The sequence below is a fragment of the Eupeodes corollae genome, chromosome 1, assembly GCF_945859685.1.
Source record: "Eupeodes corollae chromosome 1, idEupCoro1.1, whole genome shotgun sequence".
Taxonomy (NCBI): domain Eukaryota; kingdom Metazoa; phylum Arthropoda; class Insecta; order Diptera; family Syrphidae; genus Eupeodes; species Eupeodes corollae.
In genome coordinates this window covers 119,950,348-119,970,039 of record NC_079147.1, presented here as the reverse complement: position 1 = coordinate 119,970,039, position 19,692 = coordinate 119,950,348, and the positions used below count along the sequence as shown (strand labels likewise).

The window sequence follows — 19,692 nt, the reverse complement described above, 5'->3', positions numbered from 1 at the left end:
AAAGCAATTTTTTTTTCAAAAACTATGCAATCAACACCAGTCATTAGTAATAAGACAATTTGAACCAAAATATAATAATAAGCAATAAGCACGATGCTCTATTAAATATTATGTTACATTTCAATACAATCAGATAGGAACATGTTGTTTTCCTTATAAGTGATTAATGTCTAAGAAACTATAAGTTCTTTGTGTAACCATATTTGATGACAGTTTACAGCAATAATGTTTTTAAATGTTTGTTAGTTGGCATCTGAGATGAACTGATAAATAAATCTTTTTTAAAAATATAATATCTTTACAGACTATTTTAATTTGCATAGTTTCGACTTGATTTAAAAACAAGATAATAGACAAAAGTGTTGGCTTTAACGAAATTTATAAAACTTAGTTGAAAGTATTACAATTATTTTTTTTCCATTTATTGTACATATTTTTTAAAATAAAATAGACCCCCTCCTTTAGTAAAAAATGCTTGTTTTTAACTGTTCTATACAAATCCGTCATCAAACTTTGTCGCCTGAGTTATCGTACACTTCCCAAAAAATGAAATAGCTATGTCGCCGTAACCACTAGGTGTAAAATGTTTCAATTAACCATCGTACATCTATTTTTGATTGGACGTACATATCCCTTCTCACTTGTAATTCTCAACAGCTGATAGACACTTTGTTGTCAAAATGAAATGACAGCTGAGGTTTATCATATTTATATTGAGTATTTGGTTTCTACTATTTACAAAATACAATATACAATACCACCTGCATTAAAACTTAAAACATTTTTGCTTTTTCGCTTGAAGAGTTATTGCCAATTGCCACAGTATACTTATTTATATACCATGCTAAAAGTATAGTGTTTATATTTCTATAAAACAATTAATTTTTAAACTTGCTTTTTTTTAAATGGTCAGGGCAAAGGGCCGAGGACATTTGAGGATGTATGGCCCCTTATGCGATGCACGGTACTTAAACTTTTAAAACAGGAAGCTGTTTCTCAAGTTGAATGGCAGGATTTATTCTATGGCGTTCATTTGGTCTGCCTTTGGGATGATAGAGGAGCAAGTAAAATATACGATAGTCTGAAAAATGATATAGTGGAATTTATTGAGCAGGCTCAAAAAAAGGTGCAAAACCAGAGCGGCGAACAGGCCTTACTTAAAACTTACATTGTTGAATGGAGAAAATTTTTTACCCAAAGTAGTTATTTGCCCCTTCCTTTTCGACAGCTGGAAATAACTCTCCAAGGACGATCATTATCATCAGCAAATAATGCATCAATCAATCAAAAGAAATTAAATAACGATGAGAGTATTGTTCGAAAACTAATGTTAGATTCTTGGAATAAAAATATATTTATTGATATCAAAGATCATCTCCAAGAATCTGCAATGAAAATAGTTCATTCTGAACGTAATGGTGAGGCTTACGATTGCCAGCTTGTGATTGGAGTTCGAGAAAGCTATGTTAACCTTTGTTCAAATCCCGAGGATAAACTAGAAATATATAGAGAATATTTTGAAGCAGCTTACTTGAAAGCTACCAACAATTTTTATAATATAAAAGCAAGCGATCAGCAACAGAGCAATGGTGTCCAGGCATTTATGAAATATGCAGATGCCAAGATACGAGAAGAAGAAATACGAGCAAAGCGATACTTGGAGTCTAGCAGTTTTCACGCTCTGTCTCAATGCTGTATAAAAGTTCTTATTGAAAATCACTTGAATACTATTTTAGCAGAATGTTCTACACTTATCAAAAACTATGAGGTAGAAAAGTTAAATTTAATGTTCAGACTACTTGACAGAGTACAAAATGGAATAGAACCGATGCTGCGTGATTTAGAAAATCATATAGTTACTGCCGGCCTAGCAGATATGCTATCAGTTTCTGATATAATTGTTCAAGATTCAGAAAAATATGTTGAACGTCTATTAGAGCTTTTTAAAAAGTTTAGTGCCTTGGCTAAAAACGCATTTAATAACGATCCTAGATTTCTCACATCACGCGATAAAGCATTTAAAACTGTTGTAAATGATATAAGCGTATTCAAAGTAAGTGAATAATAAAAAAAAAATTAAGTTTCTACCTAACTTATCTTTTTTCAAGCTCGAGTTGCCAACTAATGTTAGTAATAGGGGTATTAAACATACATCTCCTGAGAGCAAGTGTCCAGAACTCCTAGCTAACTATTGCGATATGCTTTTACGTCGAACACCGTTAAGTAAAAGACTAACAACGGAACAGATTGATAAGAGCTTAAGAGATGTGTTACTGCTTCTTAAGTACGTCAATAACAAAGATGTATTCATGAGATACCACAAAGTACATTTGACTAGAAGGTAAGAATAAGTAAGCTAGCCAGCATGTTTTCTATTTATCTGCTGTATTTAGCACAATTCTCTTATCATATGTGTAATTTGTATATTCCTCTTTAAGTGGGCATTTTAATGTACTTTTAACTAAGCCTAGTAGTTCGTTTTGTTTTTTGACGATTCCGAAGATGCTACTATCAAAAACTGTAAGCAATCTACCTTGAAGGTGATATTGTGACAAAACTTAAGCTCGGTAGGCTCCGGTGGGCTGGACAACTAGGGCGTATGAATGAAGAGGATCGGTCGGGATAAATGGAGACACTTGTTGTATTTTGAGGCCGTAACCAGAATCCGGTTGTCGAGCCGATGATAGTGATAATGATAAAAACATGATTTAGATAGCCGTTTGCCGGATAAAATTAAACAAAAAAAAAACAAACATTTTGGAGAAAAAATGTATCTGAATAATACAATGACAATTATAATGACTACGACTTTAAACTTTATACTGGAGCCCAAGGACATGTACAGTTTTTAACCAATTTGCCAATTTAGTACGTCCAGTGAAACTGCGTGCTCAGTGATATACTATTGTTTTCTGTCAGGAAAGTGAAATGGAATTATGAAGGATTTTTAGATATCTACACAAATTTTCTCTGACCACATGCCCTTAGTAATAACTTGTTTAGTCTCAAGTGCAGATGATAATGTACACACAAAGCAACTTGGATTACTACCAAAATTAAAATGGAGAGATACGTTTAAAACTATTTACCAAAATAACCTGAACATGGAACTGAAGAAAAGAAGAGTAGAGAGCATCCCAACGTAAATGGAGGACCTTACTCAAATTATAACTATAGCTGTGCCAGAAAGTACCAAAGCAAAACGAAAGGATACTGGTAAACAATTATGATTCGATGCTGAGTACCGGAAAGCCAGACAAAAATCCTTTTTATACTTGCGGCTCCTAAGGAAGAACAATACAGATCTCTTTAAAAGTATGTACGCAGCAGCTAATAAAAGCTTTAAGAAACTCTGTCTAACCAAGAGGAAACAACTGGAGGAAAAAAATGTCGCTATCTTGAATTCATCAAAATCTTCTGTAGATTTTTGAAAAGCGTCTAAATCATCACTATCACTGGAAGAACCAACACAATTTCAGCAACATTGCATGCGTTTGAGCTCTGATATTCTCTCCGTTTATGCACTATGCAGCCCCTTTTTTAAGTGATGATTTCTTAGATGCGCCGTTTATAACTGATGAAGAACAGAACGTAATAGATAGATCTAAGGCGGGGAAAGCTCCAGGTGCCGACCGAGTACCAGCAGAATTTTATAAAAATTGTTTTTTTTTTATATATATTCAAATGAATATAATATAATATTTGAGACAGCAACTATTCCTGCAAGCTTTAAAAGGGCAATTATATATCCACTGTACAAAAAAGGATCATACGAAATTACAGAGGCATCTCTTTTTTGAATACATCGGCGAAGATATTTAGTGGTCTGATTTTTAATAGGCTTACCCGGTGGGTAAATGACAAGGAAATACTGTGCAAATTTCAAACTGCGTTTATTTATTTTTTAATTATTATTCACCCTCTTTAATTCTGCGGAAAGCTTCAAAGGAAGAAAAAACTACATATATGCTTTTTTCGTCGGTTTTCGTTCAGCTTTTGATACAATCGCACTTGAAACACTCTTTTATAAGCTTTATAAATTAGGAATATCTTCCAAAATTGTATAATTGTATGTATGGGATGGCGAGTTTGTTTCGAGGAGTTCACAACACAAATGGCAGTTTCTTCAGTGTGGAACCGATGCATTGATAATAAATACATTGATCATAGTTCGACATTGAACATTTTTCGAGCGACCTCCATACTGCTTTATGGGGCACATGTTTAGGGTTTTGGTTAATTCGAAGAAGTCGAAAGATTTCTGAGGTACCTTTTAAAAAGGATTTTTCGATTACCAGTTTGCACACCAAACTATATCCTGCATTTAGAAACAACCGTCCCACCATCATTTTTCACACTCTTAAGATGCACTTTGAATAATTATATTATTAAAACATTGGAGATGGATGAGGGAAGGTTACCAAAACAAATACTGCAGCACTTGTCAAATTTTCTTGGTAAAAACTCCCGAATTTCATCGAGAATGTTGAATGCTTTGGCCAACTCTGTTTTTCCCTCATATCTTGATGTTAAGAACTTTAAGACCAATGTGCATCGGTATCTCCTCTTAAATCCTTCCTTATTTTTCTAATGCTCACACTTTGTTTAAATATAAACATATAAAGGGTACTTATAACCCCTTGAGTGCCTGTAAATTATTTAAAAAAAAAAAAACGGATGATGCAACGATTGAAGTCCAAGGAAAATTGTACATTTGATTTATATATAGTGCTGGGTAATAGCAGCTACATTGCGGTGTGTGAGATGTTATGAACCTAACCACCCCATATCAGTATCTTTCATATTTTATAATATTACATTTGATTGACTTACAAAAAAAAGGTGTTGAGGTTCTGTTATTGACTTTTAAATTTTTATTTTGATAATTGATTTGGACTCCATGTTCAATTAAAAAGTCATTTCCTATTATTCCATTAAATGGAACATTGGATTTTGAGTTAATGATATAGAATTTATGATAAATGCAATGATTTTCACTAAATTTAAGTGTAATATTAATAGAACTTATTGTTTTGTTTAGGTTATCGCTTGATTTGAGTTAAATTATGTCACCATCGTTGATTTTGACTTTATCAACTAAAAATTCCTTTTTTATTAGATAAATATTCGCACCACTGTCTACTAGATGTTTGAATTGAGAAGAAATAGAAAATTCAGATGCTATATTTATACAGATAGTATTTTCATTTAATTTCCCTATTAAAACAATTTGGTAAACTTTGCCATATGAAACAAATTAATACAACAGCCTACTACCACAGAGTAATGGAGCACTTGAGTGCTCACAATCCACCTTAAAAGATTTCCTTAAGCATTATATAAATGCAAACCAGGATGATTGGGATGAATGGGTACCATCAGATATGTTTGCTTATAATACCTCAGTTCATGCTTCTACTAAATTCACACCTTATGAACTGTTGTTTGGACATAAACCTATATTGCCTTCATCCTTAACGCAAGCTCCAGAATTTAAATATATATATGAAAATTATATAGATCAAATTAAGATTGAATAAATCTCACAAAATAGCAAAAGAGAATATAATAGCATCTAAGGAACTATCTAAAAAGTATTACGATAAATCTGTTAATAATCAAAACTATAAGCCGAGTTAAAAGCTTTCACCTACTTATAAAGGTCCATTTGAAATAATTCAAACCCATAACAATTAAATTCAAGAAGAAACCTCTACGGGTTCATATAAATCGGTTAAAACCAGCTTTTAATTCATTAAAACAAATTCTTTGAGTTTCCAAAAATCAAATAAAATCTGTATTTTATTGCAGATTGTCAATTCCTCTATGCAACGTGCAAGGATCTGAGATAAATAATTATAATATCAAGGAAATATGGGATCCAACTTTTTGAAAGATGATAATTATATCTCTTAAAACTATGAATCAATAATTCCATTAGTAAATATAATTGAAGATGATTGCTGCGAAAATAAGTTAACAAATTTATATCATGAATATGTTAAAATTACACCGATAAATCTATCAAACGTAAACTTTGATCACCTTAAATTAATCAAACATTCTTTAAATTACATAAAGGACAAAATTAATGAGGCAAAAATTCGTCCAACACTGATAAAACATCCTTCCTTTTTGCAATATGCGATTGCGGTTATTTTTATATTAATACTGGTATATTTGATACTTAAATGTTTCAAATGGGTATTGTAAGAAAATAAGAACAATTTCGATCATTAATGATTACATTCGTACATCAGGTAATTGCCTTGCACGGATCATAAATTATTGTTGTCCTAATACTGAGCAACAAAGAAATAGAATTAGGCGATGGGAGCTCTTCAATAATGACAGCACCTGAAACAGCAGAAAATGTAAACATTAAATCTAGAAAATCAATTAGAAATCCAAGGAACAATTTTGGTTCAAATTATAACCTTACAAATCAAAATTAATTTTACATTAAAAATTTAAATTTATTTTATTTTAAGGGGGGACGTGTTATGAACCTAACCACCCCATATCAGTATCTTTCAGATTTTATAATATTACTTATATATATGTACATACATATCTCTAGATTTTTGTTTGGTAATGCAGGCTATTAAATTAACATTAAAAACAAGAGACTAATAAATTAAAAAGACAAACATAAATTATCAAAGTGCTGTTCAGGTACTTATTTTATTGCTAATGCATAGCTTACAATGGTGTTGTGTCGATCTTCTTGAGTGTTCATCGTTCTTCTTATTTTTTGTTGTATGCGCAAGCTTTTAAGAATATACCTCGTCGTCATTCTCTTCTCTTTGTCGAGTACTCTTACATCATCGAAATTTGGTATGTGGCCGCTATCAATTAAATGTTGTGATAGCCTTTTGATGGTTTCTTCCTTTTTATGTCCGCTTTGTGCTCCATCATTCTTATACCCAGTTGTCTTTTTGCTGTTCCGATGTAAGTCAAATTGCATTTCTCCCCTTCAGTCCCCCGCACCAAACCTCATTGACAAAATCGGAGCTTTGGTGTTCGTGAAAATGTTCCTGAGTGTGGCATTTGACTTATATGCGTATGATGCGCTTTTTTGTTTAATTATTGAATGTAAGCTTCTACCGTCTGTAAACTTTGGATAAACGATGTAGGTTTGAATACCAATTAAATATGATTCTATTGTTATCTCAGTGCATTTTAACGTCTAAGTAGGGTAGGCTATTGTTTTGTTCCAATTCTATTGTTAATTGTATTTTTGTGTGATAATTGTTGAGTGTATTTAGTGTTGTTTCTTTATCTCTTTCTTTTATTTTCGCAAATATATCGTCTAGGTACATATTTTGAAATGTGTCTAACATTTGTATTTTTTTTCTTTTAATTTTTGTTTTGAATTGTCAAGATAAAGGATTCCCCATAGGCATACCAAATGTTTGATTAAAAAGTTTATTTTCATATTAGAAATAGTTATTCTTTAGACAGAACTCTAACATTCTTAGGAACTGTTTTGGGATGTTTGTAAATTTTTCTATTGTTGTCCAGTTTTTCATTATTATTTTTATGGCAAGGTAGGTGGGTGCTGGTGAATAATGAGATGACATCAAATGAAACGAGTTTATCGTCTTCTTCTAAAATTATGTCCTATAATTTTTGTAATTTCTAAAATTATGTCCTGTAAATTTTGTTTAAGTTCGTACCAATTTTTGGCGTTGTATTTGTCGGAAATAATGTTTCTCAAAATATCACCCATATATTTTGACATTTGGTAACACGGTACATTTGAAGAGGAAGAAATTGGTCTAAGTGGCAAATTGGTTTTATGAATTTTTGGTAGTCCATATAATCATGGTGCTATGCTGCAGATGAATATAATTTGTTTTGTTTGCCATTGGTCTATGTGATTACTTTTAAAAAGATAATCTACGATTTCATTATAGTTTTTGAGTTGGATCTGTTCTTATAGTTTTGTAAGTGTTTCTGTCTTCTAAGAGTTCATTTATTTTATTATTATAATCTTCCTTGTACATTATTACTGTTTTACTTCCTTTGTCAGCTTTTGTTATTATTATTTTATTTTTATGTGCGTGCAGAAATGTTTTGTGTTTTTTGGTATACCTTTAGAATGAATTTTTCTACTGTAGTGTTTTTTATGTTTCTCTTATGATCAATGACTTTGTGTGCTATTGTTGGCCTGGCTATTACTTTTTCTCTTTCATTTTCTATTGTTCTAATACTTTGTTCTACGTCTGTAATTATGTGTATGGATGAAAAGTTTTCATTGTTAATGGGTATTGGACATTTTTCTCCTAAAGAGAGAAGCCATTTAATCTCTGTTTTAAATTGAATATCAGTTTTGTTAACAAACCACTCTTCATTGAATATTATTCCCATATTGTAAATGAGAGTTTCTTTGAGCTTCGAAATTTTAATAGTATGAGTTTGTTTTATATAAGTGTTTCTATTTCGTGGTGCGCATAAAGTTTTGTTTCTTAGTGAATGTGTTGTATTCTGTTTCATTTATAAGAGATCGCATTTTGTTATTTGTGTAAAGTTGTACTTTATGCAACGTATAGATTATTCTTTGTTTTCATCAAAACTTTAAGATAAATAAAATATCTTGTTGCATTGAATGCAAAGCATAATATTCTTTGTCATCAAAATATTCTTCCAAAAAAATACAATATAGTTTTGCATTCGAATTTGATCTTTGATTTAAATTTCTGTATCCATCATAAGTTAGTCCGAAAATAGAGTCATAAGCAACAAGACACAAACTACTTTCATGTTTCGCTCAGAGAATCAATACAAATTATAAATTAAGAGCAATAGAGTACTTAAAATAAAAAGTTGGTTTTCACTGGCTACTGCTACTGAATTGAATTTGAAGTTTAACTTAAGTATTGCCAATGAAAGTAACATAATAGCCATTAGGAACATTTGGGAACATAATAGCCATTTGGACAATTTACATTTAGGAACATAATAGGAGCGATGAATCAAAAAAAAGTAACAACAGATCTCGTTGCCGGACATGATGATGATTTAGACGTGACGTAACTTATTTCTCTCGTTTGTTGACACAATTTATTCTTTATCTATCGTATTTATAAATGGGGTGTGCTAACTTGCAAAATTTAGTAATAATAATTATTTATGGCCTAGGAAGTAAGGTTGACAATGTCTTATTTGATTTTTTACTGAATATTACTGTATATTGGATGTCTAAAATTAACCATTTAAGCGCTGATGTTAAACATCAGAGTCATAACCAAAATAACAAGAGCAGCAGTGACAATCAGAGGAACTTAAAACTATAAATGGAACCACCTTTGCAAATAAAGAGTTTGATTTTTTCATAAATACGTAATCGTCGAAGCCAACAAGTGGTCGTCGCAACAAAAAGCTCAAGCACTTGCTTCACTACTCCGCTCCGTGGTGAAACCGTAGCAGGGCTTGCTAATTTGGATTCCGCTGACCGTTCTGATTACGATTAGCAAGTGCTTGCTTTGAAGCTCAGGTTTGTAAGCCAAGAAAAACACATTGTTCATTCAACACTTCGTTCAAACATTAACCAAAACTGTTCCGAGAGACACCCACCAAACACGAAAAATTAAAGAAAAAAATAATTTTGAAATGATGTGTCGAGAAGCGACCAGCAATCAGCAGTGAAGGGCCACGCTTATTACATCTAGGTACTCGACCTCAAATTTATAGCTTCACACAACGAAACGTCAGACAGATTTCATTGTTCCCATGCAAGTCGGCAAATTATGTTTACAAATGTTATTTAATACGTTGTCAACTGTTTTCTTGGTGAGTCGATCGGCTATTCCTCCCAAAGCACGTCATCTTTCTACAAACGTAAGTCTGCAAATCTTATGTGGTAATTCGCTTCAAAGCTCTTATTATTGGAATATAGAAATTACACTTGCTCGATTAAAACGACGCATTAAATTGATATTTGTTGGTGTTCCCCTTTCCGCAGGCTGCGATGATATACTCGGTATGAAGTTTTTAAGGGAATGTTGAACTTTTCATCTAAAACATTTTGTTTGCAGACGGACAATTTGAATGATATGTGAAAGAGATACTGAAGTGAAGTCTCCAGCTAATAAATCAGCTTCCAGCGATTCTCTGGTGACGTGGTGATTCCTCTTCGAACAGAAACAATAATTTGTAATGCTGTTTTTGTTAATCAGGCAATCAGGTGCATCCTGATGACCGTCAAAAAAGTGTTTTTTTTACATGAAATGGTCTCCGCCAGTTTGTTGTTATTAGTTTCGGCTTAACAAACGCTCCAACCACATTAGAAGTTTGCCTTCCTTATTTAGACGACATTCTCTTGCACGGTAATTCTTTCCAACATAATGCTCCCTATCCTGATGCTTTCTGTTTACAACTGCTTAAGAAATTCGAGCCTGACATTTATTTTCTACTAAATGCAATTGTTTTCAGAAGGAAGTCAAGTTCTTGGGTCACGTACTGAGCCGTAATGCCCTATCACCAGATCCCACGCAGATTAAAGCAGTTCAACGCTGGCCGACTCTTTGTTCTTATTATCGCCAGTTTGTACCTACCTCAATTTTCTGCCACGTACCCTTAATAAACTTACAGAGAAAAAACGTACAATTTCATTTAATTAAAAAAGGCTTTAGGTGAGGTAAAAACGATTAATCTTTTTCCCGTTACTAGGCTATCTGCAACCAGAGGGTTGACTTATACTCGATGCCGATGCCTGTGATTACGGCATAGGGGCGATAGGTTCTTAGACCCCTTGCACTATGACAAGAGAATTTTATATATTAAAAAAGTTGTAGTTTTTTCTTAAATGTGCATACCTATAAAATCCACATCCACTTGCCAGAGCTAGTGTTTCTTTTAAAAGTGCTTACTAAGAAATTACTTTTTATTTCAGAAAATAACATTTTAACATTCTTTTATATTTCTACTTTAAGGCTAATACTGGGCACAAGTGCAGATAGCGAAAAGGAAGAGGATATCGTAGAATGGCTTCGTGAAGTCGGAATGCCTGCAGATTACGTTAATAGATTAGCAAGAATGTTTCAAGATATAAAGGTATTATTTGTTCAGTTAAAGATTACTTGAATTATTATTTAAACCGTATAAGTACATTATGAATTTTGTGAATGGTCAATATTAATTTAACTTTAATTATGCAAGTATTATGCCCCACAGTCACTATTAAAGGTGAAAATATTGATTTCCTTTTTAATTTTGATGATTTCTATATGTATTACATTAATAACGGTGCAAGACCTATGAACTTTGGATAAAAATGCCAATATTTTCTTATAACACCGATAAGTTATCAGTATATGGTTTAATGTTTGTAGATGACAGCGAGTGTACACTAGGGTTGAGTTCTTTTCGTTTAAATTTTCTACTGCATAGAGACTAATACTAAAAACCACTATTTTAACAAAGGTTTGTACGAAGTAAAACATCTAATGAATAAACTTATTGAATGAAAATTTAAAACAAAAAATCAAAAAATTAGTCAACACGGCTGAGTCCGTATGCCGTATTTTGAAAATTTTGTCTAAGGCCTTTTTGAAAAATTAAAAATCGTTAAAACGTGAATCAACAGATATATTATTCAAGAAAAAGAAATAACTCACGAAACATAGTGTAAATAATTTCACCAAAAATATACACTTCACGTAATTAGCTTAGCACTTTTACGTTATGTTTTTCAGCCAAACTAAATGACCTTTAAATTTAACTTTATTGCAGAACGGCCACTAATATTGTTAGCAGAATAAAACATAAATTTTTTTTTCTTACCATTTTTGTTTTTATATAATATAAACGTATATAATTGTTATATACTTAAAATAACAATATTAAGTACAATTTTTTGTGTACTCTTAGGCCTTTTAGCAATTAACTTGTTTCTTATCTTATACATTTACGTTGAGAATGACTTGAGAATCGATTAGGATTTAATGTCTTCGGCATTAAAGTCTCCAAAGCAAGAAATTTTGGCATTCAAATATGCTAAGAAATTCATCTCTTGCCTTTTTAATTTATGAAAACTCTACCAGCGGATTCCAGCGTTTTAATAGATTTTTTCTCCTTCAAACAGAAATATGACCCCTCCATCTGCTCTCAACAATTTGTTGCTATTAATTATTGCCTTTTGCTGTTCGTTTTCATTATCTTTAATGTGAAGTAACTAGACCAGAAATGTATGTAAATTAGTATCTTAATAAAATGTAAATGCATAAATATACACATACTCCAAAAAGTCCCCGTGCAGCAACTTTCTTTTGTTGATTCCGAGATAAATTATTTACTATAACAATATATTAAAAAAACAGGTTTTAAAAAATTACAATTTTTTGAAGGTGGAGACTAACTTTTTTTTCGATATTACTACTTTGTTTTTTTTTTTAACATTTATTCCTAGTTAGGCTGATGTACAGAAAATTATTTGGTTATGCGTATGCGAAAGGAATGAAGCAACAAACTTATCTTTTTTGGGTACTTACCTTTTACTTACTATTCAAGAAGAGAATATTAAAAAACTAAAGGGACGAATCTATCGAAGCGAATAGAGCATTGATCGTACATAATACTAAAAATCTAATCCGGTTTAATCAATTACATTGTAACGAAATACCTTATTTGCTAAAAATATATCTATGCATGTATCTTCTTACGAGTATGTAAAATATTACAAAGTACAAATACATGTATTTTTTCTAAATAATCTTATGTTAATCTTAGGTATCTACATATGTACATATATCTACCCAAGAATTAAATTGTATAATGTTTAAAGTTGCGTCAAATTTAACAAGGATTATTGTATTTCATCAATGGCTTGGGAAATAAATTTATAAATTACATTTCAATTTTATAATTTTATTAACTTGTCATAAGAAGATATTGTCATTGACATTTTTCGATGTTTTAAGAATCCTAGATTCTTAATCAAAGACAGTTGTATGTGCTAACGAGTGTGCGTACTTTGGGGATACTATTTTTCGTCGTCCATATCTCTAGTTTTGAAGATTTTGTTTTTAACATCGGAAGATGTAGAAAGGATTTTCAAAACAATTGGGTGGATGCTACAAAATCATTTTATGCAATGAAGAAAACCGTTTTTGATACCTAAAAAAATTGGGAACAATCTAAGTAACTTTTTTTTCAAAAAATAAAAACGTGAAAAACGCTACTAAAAGTTGTTAAAAATTAATTTTCGACTCTGCAACACTGAAGTTATGGCCTTCAAACAAATCTTAATATGTAATAAATTATGTGTCACGATGTTTGTCCGCGATGGACTCCTAAACTACTAAACCGATTTTAATCAAATGTATACACCGTGTGCAGTTTGATTCAATTTAAAAGATGGGAAAGCTTAAATGTCAATTTATGATCGCGATGTTATTTATATTGTGCGAATGTAAAATTCGCGTAAATGCAAGCACAACTTTAAAATGCTTGAACAGGTGCCAGGTGCCTTTGTCTCCTTTGGAGCAAGCAGCAGACATGCTTCTTAGTCTGAGCCAGGCAGTCAATGCACAAGGCAATTGCTTTGGCATAAATTCAAAGGCTTTAATTTCAACCGAATTTCAAAAAGAGATTAGTATTGTCTTTGAGGACTATAAACAGGTTGAACAAAACTCATTGATGCAAAGTGCAACGGAGCTCGACCAAGAATCATCTGCACAACAAAGTTCCTTGCCAAGTTTTAACAGATCAACAGGAATCAACAATTCCAATGCAAGGACTCTGAGTTATTGTTACAAACTCAGGCTGGGACCCAGGCAGATCTTGAAAAGGTATCGAAATCAATTGAAAAGAATCTTTCGGAAATAGCTAGGTATACCAGACAAAATTATGAACTCAGAAAAGAAAAGGGAAATATTGAAAAGAATTGACGTCACAAAGAAAACATTGAAATAAAGCTAAACAAAACTGAATTACAAATGAAAAAGGATATTTGAGTTAAGTTTATAATTAATCTGTTTTGTATGAAATTAATACTACGTTTGTTTTGTGTTTTTGCTTTATTTAATTATTTATTTATGTTCTTTTTTTTAAAGTGATTTTTTATTTACCTAATATATATTTATATTTATTATCTTACAAGTTAAAAAGTGATGTTGATATACAGGGTGTTACATTAGTAATGATCCAAACTGTATATGATGAATGGTCAGGTCATGAACTACCAGAATTTGGTAACTTGTCTATACCGCATCTCAACGGTTTTCGATTAACGGTTGTTTTAATGAAATTTTCAAAAACACCTACTTTTAGTCGGTTTTTCAATCACCCTGTCCACAAATGATTTTTGTTTTTACTATATGTTAATATTTTTCAATTTTGAAAAAACCTTCAATGTTGTTGCATTTAAAAAATTTTCGGCCCTATTCTGCAAAATATTAGTAGTTAAAATGATAATCTTATCAAACTTAATTTTTATATCGAACTTTAAAATAGTTTTATTAAAAAAATCATATTACATAATACTAGTTATTGTTTTTAACTTGCTTGCTTGTTTTTTAAATGGTGACTTATTAAATTAAAATGTTTATAACTTTTGAACCAAAGCCAGCTTTGTAATGTTTTATACCTTTTTGAAAAGCTAAAAAATCAATTAAGTTCTTAAAAACAGTAACCAGTATTGTGTAATATGATTTTTTTTAAATAAAACTATTTTAAAGTTCAATGTAAAAACTTAAGTTTAATATTTTGCAAAATAGGGACGAAAATTTGAATTTTTTAAATGCAACAATATTGAAGGTTTATTGAAAATTGTAAAATATTAACATATAGTAAAAACAAAAATCATTTGTGGACAGGGTGATTGAAAAGCCAACTAAAAGTAGGTGTTTTTGAAAATTTCATTAAAACAACCGTTACTCGAAAACCGTTTAGATGCGGTATAGTCAAGTTACCAAATTCTGGTAGCTCATGGCCTGACCATTCATCATACACAGTTTGGACCATTACTTATGGGACACCCTGTATATGTACGTATTTTTTTTTTTTTTTTTTATTATTATTTATGTTTGAAAAGCCCCTACCTATTTATACCTAATGTGACGTTGTGATAAATTATCATTTAAGTGTACCCAAATGTACCTCTATATGAAAACATGAATAAAATAAAGTCAAAAGGCTTTGTTTATTAATACTTTTTCTATAATTTAATCTCTTATCTGGACTCTAGAAATTTCTTATTCGCTGAGCTTCTTGCTGTTGTTGAAAACTTTATTTTTAAATGGTTCAACTGGTATGTCCTGCGAGTTTATATTTTCTATTTCTATTGTCTCCGGATCAGCTATGTTTTATCTACGGGTGATATTGTAGGAAGCACAAGCAACGTTGACTATTATTATTGCTTTTCTGGAGAATAGAGTAACTTTCTTTTATTTAGTATAGAACTGAACCGGCTTTTAAGAAGCCCAATGGTTCTTTCTATAATGTTTCGTGCTTTTGCATGCAATAAATTGAATAATGTTTTTCTAGGATTGGCATCTAAATTTATGAATGGTCTTAGCAAGTAGGGCTGCAGAGGATAGGCAGAATCTCTTAAACAATTACATTATTAGTATTTTAAGAATAATAATTCCAAAGCAAAAATTAGTGTATACATCCAGATACATAGATCGCTTTCTATTTCGCCAATATTTTTCTAAAATATCTTTTAGTTTACTTGCATTCCACTAAATGAATCATGAGTCGAACCAGAAAATCTGGGATCAACATAACGAATATTCATATTATGGTCACAAATCTGTACACAAATATATAAATATGTTTGTTATTCAAAATGGTTTACCAATAAAAAATCTTACTATTATTGCCTTGAAGCTGTAAAAACCCTTACGATTTAAGCCCTTGTGTTGTAACTGATCAGGAGCAATAATACCAATAGTAGGGGAGCCCAAGAAGGGATTTTGGGATTTAATACAGAGCGGCAGATTAATATACAGGGAGGTACCTAGTACCCCATTGAATACCTCCACAAAGTATTAGCCCCGTATATGTGGCCGCGCTTCAAGGATAAAGGATCAGATTAGTAAAAAAAATTGATCATCTGAAATTCTCGAGCGCGTAAGATTAAGGTAGGGTAAGCTAGTTATATGCTAAAAAGTGTATATTCCACTAATCTGACAATTTTCGATTGACGATAACGAGTAGGCGGGTTACAAACTTGTAAAAAAAAACGTCATCTTGACTTTCTCGAGCGTGGCTAAATTTTTTTTTATTTTGATGGTAATAATTTAACGTTCACAAATAATATATAATCTGATGATTTCCGTTAGCCGAAGTGAGGGGAGGGGCAATTTAAAAAAATTATTATTTAAAATGGAAAAAATAATTAACATATAACGGTGATACTTACAATTAAGATTTATAAATTTTTTTAAAGCCAACATTCTGTTTTATTAGCCAGTTTTTAATTTAAGTCAGAACTATGCGTAGTTTTTGAAAAATTTAATTTTAAACTCAAAATTTGAGTAAAAAAAGTTAAAAAAAAGGTTTAAAGTGTAATTTTTCAATACTTCAAGATTATCTACCATTGTTTTTATTTATTGCTCTTAATTGTTTTTGATCAAAATCGAAAACTAGATGATTTTATGTCTTTTAGTTTTTGAAAAAATTGAAAATAACTACAACTACTATTTTAATTTAATTCTTTTTTTTTTGCTTGAGTGGTTTTATTTTGATAGTAACAATAGTAGGTATGAGTGTGGGTGTATGCAACAGTGGGGTATGTGCGAGTTTGGGTGTACGCCACACCGAGGTGTGTATGGGAGCAATCGCTCCCTGCAACCCCCCCTGCTTCGGCACACTATAGGATTTGGAGTGGGTCCAAGGTACAGTATGTGCAAGGTGGGGAGGGTGAAAGGCGCGATGGATGCAAGATGGGGTGCATGCAAAGTTTCTTTTTTAAATAAGCTGGATTTAAGAAAAATTAATTTAAGTCAAATACTTAAGCAAGAAAAAAATAATAATATAATAATAAAAAACAAAAAATCTTTCCATTGTCAGATTTGGCGAATCCCTCCAGATAATCGTCAGATTAAGAGGCAACACGTTTAGGGTACATACATGAATCATATATATCAAAATCTGACGCGCTCGAGTATTTCAAAATGGCGATTTTCTTTTCCATTTCTTTTAAATAGTTTACAAAGCGTGTCAGGGTCAGCTAACATATTATAAAAAAAAATTGTTTAACATTTATTAAAATTAGAAAACTGTCGGTTTCATTATAACAAATAAGAATCTTAGAAAAATACTTCACAAAATTGGTAAGGCATTGACTTTAAAATAATTCAATGCTAATGCTATGCAAAATTTTGTTGTTAACATAAGATTTTCGACTCAAGTATTATGACAAAAAAAAAATGAACTTACATTTTTTTCTTACACAAAATATTGTTTTAATGAACATACCCTAAGAAGTTATTGTATTCGGCCCGATTTGTCGAATTGAAATTTTAAAAATTCCCGACGTTTGAAGGTTCCTATAATCAAAATAAAAGATTTTTGGAGGAATGACTGTATGCACGTGCGTTTGTACATTCGTACGTTCGCGATGCATTTTTATTTGTACATAACATATCTTAATAACCAGTAATAAACAAATAAATTTTGTTATATAGATATTAACAAAAGGACTCTTAAAAAAATTGAGCGGGTGGTTTTTTGTCATAGCATGATGGTTAGTGTGGTGGATTTTTATGCCAGAGGTCTTGAATTCGATCCCTGCCTAGCCATCTAAAGTTTTTTTTTGCGAGGAATTGACAAATTCTCCAAGAGTAATTCTAGTCATGTAAACTGCTTTCTCAAATTAACCGGTCGGATTCGTTTTAAAACTATAGGTCCCCTCCATCAGTGTGAGAACATTACTCGCACACAAGAATGGTTGAGATTTGTAAGGCACTAGGCCCTAGTTCTCAACGGACTGTTGCGCCACCCAATTTATTATTGTAATTTAAAAAAACGCGAACATTTTGGTTAACTCAATATATCTCACGTAACAATAACGCTTACGACTTGAATTAAATTTTGTATTATACGATATAACGTGATACAAAACTAGTATATTGTTGTAAAAAATCAATTAACGTGTTTTTATAAATCGAACAAAATAATTCTCACGTCGAATATTTTACGAACAAAAAATTACTTATCTCCAAAGTAATTGTATGCAACGAAGAATATCTTTATTGACATCTGGTTAAATTTTGAGAAAAATCGAATTGACATTTTTTTTTTTCAAAAAATAAAAACCTACAAAAAAACATTACTAAAATTTAGTAAAATTTGATTTGCGACTTGAATACCTTTTAAAAATTGTATATATTGGCTTCAAAATAATTTCATCTTATGGTTTTGATAAGTAGTTTTGAACATACAGTAAAATTTGTGAAATATCGACTTGACGGTTTTTTTTACGAAAAATTAAAAACACAGAAAACAATACAAAAACTTGGTAAACATTTATTTTCCACTCAAATATCTTTTCAGAAGTTAAAGATATTGGCTTCAAACTAATTTTATCTTATAAAAAATATTGTTTTCAATATTCAATGAAAACCAGCAGTAAGTTTTTTTCATGCAAATTAATATAATAATTATTAATATTATACATATAATATATAATAAACCTTTCAAGAAATGCTACTAAAATTGGTGAAAATCGATTTTTGATTAAAAATCTCGTTAAAAAAAAGTTTGGTAATTTTTAGTTATTTTTTTTAATTTAAGTGGCAACTTTCTTAACCGGAAAACCTACAAAAAAACAAGAAACTGATGAAAATGTTTTTTGACTTAAGTGCTAGGAGAACAAGAAAAAGTATCTTTTACCTTAAAGTTATAAAAGAAATAGGCTCAAACCATTTACCAGTTTTAATCCGTACTCTGGTTTCACCTTAACAACAAAGAAATTATTATTTAGATCTGAAAAATGCAAATTGGTCTATATATAAAAGAGAAATGCGATCAAGGTTAAGAATAATGAATAACATTCATTTAGATGAACTTAATGTTCAACAGATAGATATGGATGTTTCAAATTTTACAACTGCTATCCTCGAAAGCGCTAATAAAGCAATTCCAAAAAAACAAGTACAGGTAATAACCTACCTTCAAACATTGTCCAAATTATCAAGATTCGTAACATCAATCGTAGAAGGTGGATAAGAACTAGAGATCCGTATTATATCTCGCAGATTAAGTTTCTTAACTCGTTGATTAAAGATCAAATTCTCGCTTTCAGAAACAGAACTTGGAATCAAAAACTTCAAAGTTTAAAAACTGGAACTAAGCCATTTTGGAACATTATAAAAATAATAAAAAAGAAAAATTCATTTGTTCCTGCTTTAAAAATAGGAAATACAATTGTTCTGTCTAATTTTGAAAAAGGAAACGCACTTGCACAAAGTTTTTCTAACAATCATTCAGACAATAGAACCACAAATAACATTAATGAGACTTTAGTAAATCATTCCATTAGTTCTTTAGATCTTTCAGATGTTGAATCTCCAGATGATGTGGTCTCTTTAGATGATATTAAAACTATTGTCTCTTAGAAACAGAAAAACAGCAGCTTTTGACAATCTTAAGAATTTGTATCTTAAGAATCTTCCAACAGCAGGAATTAAATACATTCAGTACTTATTTAACTCCTGTTTTAAGTTAAATTATTTTCCGGTT

General features: G+C 30.9%; 1 protein-coding gene across 1 annotated transcript in view; it reads left to right on the top strand.

Moving 5' to 3' along the window:
* Window positions 1-711: 711 nt before the first annotated feature.
* The window catches only part of LOC129953740 (cullin-5), a 44,543-nt gene continuing 25,562 nt past the window's right edge, over window positions 712-19,692 (top strand). Inside the window, exons 1-4 of the mRNA XM_056067152.1 lie at window positions 712-850; window positions 914-2,053; window positions 2,109-2,341; window positions 10,938-11,058. Coding sequence (XP_055923127.1) covers window positions 842-850; window positions 914-2,053; window positions 2,109-2,341; window positions 10,938-11,058 — 1,503 coding nt within the window. The 5' untranslated portion in view covers window positions 712-841. The remainder of the gene's footprint in view (window positions 851-913; window positions 2,054-2,108; window positions 2,342-10,937; window positions 11,059-19,692) is intronic.